Source organism: Mus pahari, chromosome 2, assembly GCF_900095145.1.
Source record: "Mus pahari chromosome 2, PAHARI_EIJ_v1.1, whole genome shotgun sequence".
Taxonomy (NCBI): domain Eukaryota; kingdom Metazoa; phylum Chordata; class Mammalia; order Rodentia; family Muridae; genus Mus; species Mus pahari.
Genome location: NC_034591.1, coordinates 47,935,027 through 47,944,341, shown reverse-complemented (window position 1 = coordinate 47,944,341; position 9,315 = coordinate 47,935,027). Strand labels below are relative to the sequence as shown.

Below are 9,315 nucleotides of genomic sequence, written 5' to 3'. Positions count from 1 at the left end.
AAGGAGAATGATTTTGGATTTGTGGCGCGTGCGCTCTGAAATGCTAAGGGCTGGCAAGAGATTAGGGCTCTCTTTAGAAAGGGAAGATGAGGACCAGGACCCCATAGCCTACACAAAGGGAGAAGCAAAACCGCCTGAAACTGGCATCACCTCCTCCAAAAGGTGCCAAGAGCTCCCGGGGAGTTGCCAGACAAAGTCAGCGGGCCCGTGCGCCTGCCGCGCCCTGTGCTCTCCAGCTTTACGCACGGGTGGGTCGCCTTTTGGCATCACGAGGGAAGCAGGGAGGAACTTCAGCCACCACTACTAAGGATAGAACTTTTACCACAGTCACAGGCCCCTAAACCAGGAACTCCCCAAAGGCAGGAGCCAACGATCCAGGCTCTACATCCAGATGAAGAAGGAGCTGGAATGGCCTTGGCTGGCCCAGGAGAGGGGCGCACAGCTTCGTTGGCGTGCGACAAGACCTCTGAGTTAATGTATAATTGTGAGCAGATGGCGGGGGCTGACAGCAGCCTGGGGACTGGGCCCAGCTAATGAGGGACAATTAGCCCCAAACCCGGTGGGGGCAGTTGGGAGAGTCAGACAGTGAAGGCAGATATTTGCTCCTCAAACAGTCTGGCGCGTTGGGCAGAGGGCTGAGCGACTGAGCCTTTGGGCTTGCTAGGCCCCCCGCCAGGGCCCTTTCCCCTTTTTTCCTCTCCCTATCACCTCTGGGTCGAAAGCTTCTGTTTGTTCAGCCCCGAGAGCCTGTTGTAAAGACTGAGCGAGAGGGTAGTTTATGGGGGAAATCGCTGCCACCACCATCTGCCAGGGCTTGCCTTGTCTCCCCCCTGACACCCCTACGTACACCCTCAGGCAGCTGTCTATAGGAAAAGACAGTCAGGTCATGAGCCTTGAGCTTCAAGATGCAAGGACAGATCCAAAGAAAGTAATAAGGCAGGCGGAGACCGAAAGCAGGGTTACCCTTTTCTTAGGAACCTCCTTTCACCAGACACAGCTAAGCAGCCTGCCGAGAAGCCCCCAGCTGCCCCTGGTGGAAGGGCTTTCCCTGCACTTGGGCCCGTGCTGTCCTGCCCATGGTGCTGAAACTATCTGTTGCAGTCTTCCCTCTACACCAGCGCTCTGGCTCAGCCTGAAGAAGCTGGAGCAGACTGGAAGGGGAGTGGAGTATGTGTCAGGGTAAGACTGAAGACCCATTTCTGTGATACATTTGGCTTTGGAAGACAACAGTTTCTAATTCCAAGATCCAGGTGTTCATGCTCGATATCCATTTTTCTATTGTCAAACCCAAAGCAATGAGATCTCCTGTTCTCTCTTCTGACTTCTAGGTCTATTGTTAAAGTCTCAATAAATCAGGGTTGCTTACCTGAGTCTCACTTCTGTGACCGAGTTACAGATTCTGAAATATACAATGGACCCACAAGGCTTTCCACATCTACTCCTTCACACCCTTACAAGCATCTATCGAACCTCGTCTGCAATAGCAACACGATTTCCAAGCACTGTGGTCCACGCTCACTTCCAGCACCCTGCCCTACCCAGACACTGTTTTTCTCACCCTTGCAATGGCCCAGACAATCTGAGGTGTCTTTTGTGTGAACAACAGTATCAGTTTTTATTTAATCTAAATGTACCAAATCCTAAGTAAAATGGAATTTGAAAATATCCAGAGATGGAAGAAAGAAGACTTGTGTGTGTGTGTGTGTGTGTGTGTGTGTGTGTGCGTGTGTGTGTCCTTAGAAACATGCATTTCTAGTCATCCTCAGACACGAATTCCCACCCACTCCTTCCACTGTCAGTGTCCTGAAGTCCAGGATGGCCCTATTTCCAGGCAAGAACTCACCTTTGTGTCATTTCAGTCAAGGAATCAACAGGAGGATGGACGGGAATCAATCCTCTCTGGAGACAACTGATTTATGCGGCACACTCTTCTCCACCAGTTCTCCTTCTCTTGAGGTTCTAGAAGCCAACTCAGTTCATACTCAATCTGGCTACATATCATTGATCTTTTGCGATAATACACACATGACCTGGGGGTTGACTTAAAAGCTCAGACGTGTGCATGAGGGCTGGGAAATGATATCAGTACTCCTGGAATATTCTTTTGTGTTTCGATGCATGGGAAACTTTGGGTACATAGTCTGAAGTGCCTCATCTTCCATGTTCCTCATTCCTTCCAAGAACACTGGCCCATGCTTGGGTACATTCTGGATTGAGAGAGCCTGTCTGAATGCCTCTATACTTCCTTCAGGGTCGATAGCCACAAGGAGGACTCCGAAGCCCCACAGAAGGACACAGTGGGTCACTGGCTGTGGGTTACCCTGCCTCGGGGCCAGTGTCAGCCAGCCCCATGCACACTTCCCTCCTCCTCCTCCTCCTCCTCCTCCTCCTCCTCTGCTCATGGCCTGTGACATCACTGGCTACTCCCAGAAGGCTGCCCTCTGCTCCTGAGTGAAGGCTCTGGGGAGCTCTGGACCCCCTGGCAGGACTGAAGCAGCTGGAGGCTGTCACAAGACCAGACCACCAGCAAACCCTGGAGCCTGCACAGGACCCCGAGATCTCTTCCTGGAATTCCCACCTCTTTTCCTCCATCCAGGTAGCTCACCAGCAGGCTCATTGTCTGTTCTGTCTCCCATACTGTCCCCATGTCTTTGTGTGGCCAAACTCAACTTTCTCCCTCCTCTGTCTTTACAGTTATGCACTTTTCTGCTCTTTCAACTCCTTAACCTATTTTCTCATCTATTGAGTGTCAGGTATTATTATTTTTTTTCTGACAAGTTATCAAGTATACTGGTGCCATGAGGGAGATGAGGGAGGCTACTGGAAACAGAGTTTCTGTTTGTGAGTTTCTGTTTGTGGGCACGATTCATTTGGGTTTGGAGGGTTTTTTTGTTTTTTGTTTTTTTTTTTTTTTTTTAGACTTGGATATTGAACCTGTGTTCCACAGTGAGTCTGACCCTTGGTCCCTTATGAAGGATTCAGGACTGGGCTGGTAGTCTCAGCTTGCATTCCCTACCCTTCACATTCCCAGCACAACCTTCCCCTCTCCATTTCTTTAATAGCAAGCATGAAGCAGGAATGAGAACAGAGAAATAGAATCTCATGCTCAGCAGCCAGAGATGCTGACCTCTAGCAGCGACTGGCTTCTGAGCCTCCAGCTTTATTCTCTGAGAGGGTGGCCTTGATTTATGTTAACCCCAAATGATGCCTTATTATTATTATTATTATTTATTTATTTATTTTTTAGAAAAAAAATTCAATTTTCTTACTGAGTTTCTGGAATGATAAGAGATTAAAGGGGCGTGCCTCTAGATGCTTAAAAACAAACAAGTAACAGGCACTTTAGATTCAATGGACTCTGGAGTCTTCATGTTTCACTCCGGATACTTTCCTCTTCCTGGTACATTGAAAGGGAAAGAGTCCTATCGAGGATTCAGGTTTGGCTGATGTTCTAACCCTGCTCACTTTCTGGGCATAACTTAACTCTTCACATGCTCAGCATGCTAAGCTTGCCTTTCTCTCTCTCTCTCTCTCTCTCTCTCTCTCTCTCTCTCTCTCTCTCTCTCTCCTTTCTCACTTCTTTCCAAACCAACAAATGTTCTCGTGTTTAATGCCCTATTCACTAAGTAATTGCTGTGGAGTTAACTGAGCCAAGGCAGCGTGGTTATTTCAGGAAAGTTCCATGGATAAAGCTGTCCCCTGGAGTTACCTACAGCTCTGCCAAGATTCCAGGCATGAAAGGAGACAGCTTCAACTCCTCTAAGTTGCTGATGAAAGCAGAAAAGACATGACTGTGGCGGCGGCTGTGCAGGCTCTCTTGTGCTCAAGATGGCTTCGGCTCCCATAAACAGACAACATCCCTTCCTTTCAAAATGCTGTCAGGAAATGTTAGCAAAATATGCGATGCCTGGAAGGTAGCCCTTGAAAATGAAATTTCACTGTGACATCTAGACTTTGTTGAAAAGAATCCACAGCTCCAGTGACTTTAGAAGCTGCTAGGGGGTGTGTCCCGTAGGAGAAGCCATCACCTTAGGCTTTATGCACCTCTTTCCAATGTGTGGGACCAATGCCCAGGACCTGAGGTAGAGCTGAGCCCCAAATCCTGCCCCCAAGAGCTTCCTGGAGAACACAGAAAACAAGAGTCTGGATTTCCTTGAAGCGCTCTGAAGGAAGCGTTTGACTGGTACTTGGGAAAACTGGACTCGGGACTGTCCAACAGTGAAACCTGAACCAGAGTCTCTGGCTCAAGTGTGTCAACCAGGGACTGAGAAGGCTTATGATGGGCCAGATGTCAAGTTGTCCACTTGGGGAAGAAAAATCCCGAGTACTGAGAAGGACGGTCCCTTCTGCTTCTCTGCCCCTCTTTAACAGATAGGTGGGAAATTAGTTTCTACACCCCTTCCACTTCCTTATCAGGATATCGAAAAAGATCCAGTCCTCGGCTGACCCTGTGATGTCAGTACATAAGAACTTAAGAATACACTAATGCTTTAGTGTTAGCCACCCTACGGACGCCCTGTCATAAACATTCCATCCCATGACCATTTCAAGAGGCCACATGTAACCCTCTATTGTTGCAGAACCAGCCCCAAAGAGAAACTTCTAGAAGGAGCTCCCCCTTTTCAGCTTGCCAGCTGGCTCCCTGTCCTTCTGTGAGGCATACCAGTGTGAAGCATGCGGCAGGACGGTAAGTGGTCTGGGAGAAGTTGGAAGAGGATAGAAGGGTCCAGGGATAGAACACTGCCCTTGGGTCTTGGCTTCCACCAACACAATGTCATTTGTCCTTAGCCAGTGCCCTAAGCTAATTTTTCTCCAGTTTCTCCCTCTATGCTTTACTCTGCAATCCTTTGGATTAGGAGAAAACAAGCTCCCCCCCCCCCCGCCAAAGTGGTTTGTTTGGGGGACCCTGGGAAAAGGTGGGCACAGTCTCAGAAAAAAAAAAGTCATACCGCATGGTGACTGGCCAGGCTGCGAGACCAGAGAAACGTTCTGCCACGGTGGGTGAGAACTGGACAGAGGCCGTGTGTTGACACTTACATCTCATACCTAGGACTCAGCAGTGTGAATCAGCTTGGGGGACTCTTTGTGAATGGCCGGCCCCTTCCTTTGGACACCAGGCAGCAGATTGTGCAGCTAGCAATAAGAGGGATGCGACCCTGTGACATTTCACGGAGCCTTAAGGTAGTGCCAAACCCATTACTCGGTGATGGAGACAAGAACCAGGCAGCAGCTTGGGGTTGGGCTCATAGGGTTTCCTCCTAGAAGACCCTCTTAGAGGTGGGAAAGGGGAGCTCTAGGTGCCCCACGATGAGATGAACCTCTCAACTCTATGGCTCGGTTCAGCGAGGCTCACTTTGTCTTGTAGCTTCCTTCTGCCCATCATATCTTCTGTGTCCTGTTCTTCTCACCACACTCAGGTATCTAATGGCTGTGTGAGCAAGATCCTAGGACGATACTACCGCACAGGTGTCTTGGAACCCAAGTGTATTGGGGGAAGCAAACCACGTCTGGCCACGCCTGCTGTGGTGGCTCGAATTGCCCAGCTAAAGGATGAGTACCCTGCTCTTTTTGCCTGGGAGATCCAACGCCAGCTTTGTGCTGAAGGGCTTTGTACCCAGGACAAGGCTCCTAGTGTAAGTGCCCTCTCCCTACCCTGGGGTTTGCAAGCCTGGGGGAGAAGAACCCCCTTTCCTTGGCAATTTGGGTATCTGGGGCTGGAGTTGAGGGAAACTAGAATCAGCCTTTGACTCATAAATGTATCTTCTGAAATGTGATGGTGGTCACTTGAAAGGAGGAGGTATGGGGCAGGGGAGAGTGTCAAGCTGTTTCTCTGGGGATGCTGAGTAGAGGGGAAAGGATCTCTATAGGATGTGATCCTAGGCCTATATCCTGTCTTCCCAATGTGTACCCCAACACCCCAGGTGTCTTCTATCAATCGAGTCCTTCGGGCACTACAGGAAGACCAGAGACTGCCCTGGACTCAACTCAGATCACCAGGTGGGTCTTAGAGTTGTCGCCAGAGATCATCGAAGCCAAGTTTCTTAGCATTTTATAGCTCTTCTTTCTGCCAATCATGAGTTCTCATTGTTTTGTGAATCACCCTCTCAACGATCCCTTAAGAAGGGTCCAGCATGTGCCTTTTTTATCTCTTGGTAGACTATGGAAGTTCAGAAAAACGAAATTACTTGCCAGTTGTCGGCATGTCTTGGACAGGGCCTACATCCCCTAACTCCTAGATTCAGTCTCTGCTAAGAGCTGGGCCAGGCTGGGCCTTTTGTACCTTTCCTCTGCTTCCTATTTAGCTTCTCAGAACTTCCTCCATGTTCTATGGGGTCGTTCAAACCTGGAGCAACTCTATTTTCTCTAAGTAGTGCCATGCTACTGACTCCACTGAGTAGCCACTGTTAAGGAATGTCACATCCCGCTAGCTCTGCTCTGCTTCTGTGCCTGTGTGGTTACCACGTGAGAGACCCTGTGTAACCAGAAAGGTCAGCACTACAAAGGCCGTAAGACATTGCCCTCCTTTGCAGCTGTGTTGGCTCCAGTTCTTCCCAGTCCCCACGGTAACTGTGAGGCTCCTCGAGGTCCCCACCCAGGGACCAGCCACAGGAATCGGACTATCTTCTCCCCAGGACAAGCCGAGGCACTGGAGAAAGGTGCTGGGCTTGGGTAGACAGTGGGAAGGATGCTGCTGGTACGGCAACCAGGCAACAGCCTTGAGACTTATGGGTAAAGGCTGATGGGGTCCAGGCTGTGGGTGGTGTGGCCTTGGGAAGAAGGGTGACTTAGGCTTATAAGAAGTAGGGAGTGGGGACTGACAGGAGACCATACCTTTCTCCTTCCCTTACCCTCACTGTGGCAGCCTCTGTCTCTACAGAGTTCCAGCGTGGGCAGTATCCAGATTCAGTGGCCCGTGGAAAGCTGGCTGCTGCCACCTCTCTGCCTGAAGACACGGTGAGGGTGAGTGAGCGCTGGGACACAGTGTGAGGGATCTGTAAAGGAGAAGAATGTATACTGGCTAGGTGATGAGGGCTTTAGGTCTATGGAGGTAGAGATGGAAGCAAGAGGGTGAAAAACTTGTTAGAGAGAGAGAGAGAGAGAGAGAGAGAGAGAGAGAGAGAGAGAGAGAGATGAAATCCTCCTTGCCTTCTGTCAATTGCTCTCTCCTCTTTCCCACACAAGCCTTTTTGGTGAGGAAAAGGACAGAGAGCAAAGGCCGGAGCCAGGGGTGAGGGTGACAGAATGGAGGAAGGCTCTACTTTCTGAGTCCAGGCCAGGGACACATGATAAGAACAGCTGGTGCCAGGTGCTGAAAACACAGCTAGTGACAGTCCCTGTTCTTTCTCAGGTCTGGTTTTCCAACAGAAGAGCCAAATGGCGCAGGCAAGAGAAGCTGAAATGGGAAACACAGCTTACAGGTGATTTCTGTGCACATCCATTTATCCATCCATCCATCCATCCATCCATCCATCCATCTACATCTATCAACTGTCTGTCTGTCTGTCTGTCTGTCTGTCTGTCTGTCTATCCATCCATCCATCCATCCATCCATCCATCCATCCATCCATCCATCCATCCATATTTATATAGCATTCTTCATGTGTCTGGCTCTGTGCTAGATCCTGGGCACACATAGAGCCTGTTCTTAAGGGCTGCTCTGTCCCCAGAATCATCACTTGGACTTAACCATTATTCCTAGTTTCCTAAGGCCCCATTTTGGGAAGAAGACAGTCTAAGCTTGTGACATCTGCCTCTTCCAAACTCGGCAAGAAGTTGCAACCTTTCCTGGAATCTCTGTGTTTTACCACAGCCCAGGTCCCCATACCTATTTCTTCCTCTGAGTGGATTCACCCTCACCTTATAGGTGCTTCCCAGGACCTGATGGTACCAAAAAATTCTCCAGGGATCATCTCTGCACAGGTACTTGGGAGGAGAAGGGCAGTTTATGAACTGGGAAGACCGATATCTCATGGCCTCTTCTACTTCTGATGAAGACATAGGCAAAACCCATGGACCGCCAACACTTTCACAGTGAATTTCTACAAAGTGCTATCCCCTGGACTCCTGTGTGAATAGCATCCTATTCTGGGGTGTAGGACACGGTTTGGGGATGAGGCAGGTGGTCTTGTGGGTCATTCAGTCCTCTTACCCAGGCTTCCAAATAGGGAGGCTCACTAGAAGTTGAGGGTGTCCTCTTGCTTTCTCTAGCAGTCCCCCGGCAGTGTACCCTCAGCTGCCTTGCCTGTGCTGGAACCACTGAGTCCTTCCTTCTGTCAGCTATGCTTCGGGACAGCACCAGGCAGATGTTCCAGGGACACCTCATCCCAGGCCTGTCTCCAACCCTACTGGGGTAAGAATTAAGAATGGGTCTCAATCCTACAGGATGTGGGATGGGCTAGCTGGCTCCTTTTCTGTGGTGGTCGGATTCACCAGTTGGGGATACCAAAGGCATCTCTTAAAACAGCTTCCCTCATTCCTTGGATGGCTTTTAAAGCTGGGGAATCTACGGTAGATCTGATCCCTGCAGATGGTAAAGGAAGTGGTATTGAGATCTGAGTGTGTATGTGTACTCTTAGGCAATTGTCTCAGCCTCAGAGACTTTGAGATGTCTCTAGGACCAGCTCGGGTGCCAGTGAGATGACTCAGCAAGTAAAAGCACTCCTTACTGAGCCCAATGAGCTGAATTTGATTCCAGAAGCTCACATGGTAGACGGAGAGAATCAACTCCAACAAGTTGCCCTCTGAGCTCCACATGCGTGTTGTGGCTCATATTTGTGTGCATAAATGCATTAAACACACAAATAGTGGATACATTTGTGTGTGTGTTTGTGTGTGTGTGTGTGTGTGTGTGTGTGTGTGTGTGTAAACCCAAGCTCTGCTTCTTGTGCACATGCAGGCATGCATTTGTACACAAACATATATACCCATAGTGAATAAATTAGTGGGAGAAATCCAAGCTGCCCTGAGCCCTGCATGGTGTTATTCCCATTGTCACCTTTGCTCTTTCCTGCCCCTGGCCCTGTCATTAGCCTTAGTGCCACTCCAGCCCTAACCCATCTGGCACTGCACTGTTGTGAGACTTGGGCCAAGGTAAGAGGCCCTGAGATGGGCAGGATCTGATGCCACTATTTCCTCCCTACAGACCGCCACTCCCTCCTTCCTGTGGCTTCCTCCTCATACATGGAATTTGCCTGGCCCTGCCTCACCACCCATCCTGTGCATCATCTGATTGGAGGCCCAGGACAAGTGCCGTCAACCCATTGCTCGCACTGGCCATAAGAGGCCTCTATTCGGCAGTAATAAAAACCTTTTTTT

The 9,315-nt window shown here is 49.7% G+C and overlaps 1 protein-coding gene across 3 annotated transcripts; it reads left to right on the top strand.

The window, feature by feature from the left end:
- The first annotated feature begins 2,427 nt into the window (after positions 1-2,427).
- Positions 2,428-9,315, top strand: Pax4 (paired box 4). Of its 3 annotated transcripts, none has more exons than XM_021190773.1 (11): positions 2,428-2,596; positions 4,581-4,687; positions 5,051-5,181; positions 5,418-5,633; positions 5,922-5,997; positions 6,531-6,656; positions 6,878-6,960; positions 7,349-7,418; positions 7,904-7,920; positions 8,212-8,350; positions 9,143-9,315. In XM_021190773.1, the coding sequence occupies exons 2-11, from the start codon at positions 4,675-4,677 to the stop codon at positions 9,277-9,279; spliced, it is 1,008 nt and encodes a 335-aa protein (XP_021046432.1). In that variant the 5' UTR covers positions 2,428-2,596; positions 4,581-4,674; the 3' UTR covers positions 9,280-9,315. The 3 variants fall into 3 exon arrangements, with proteins under 3 accessions (XP_021046432.1, XP_021046431.1, XP_021046430.1); XM_021190772.1 differs by having other exon boundaries at positions 8,209-8,350; XM_021190771.1 differs by having other exon boundaries at positions 7,865-7,920; positions 8,209-8,350.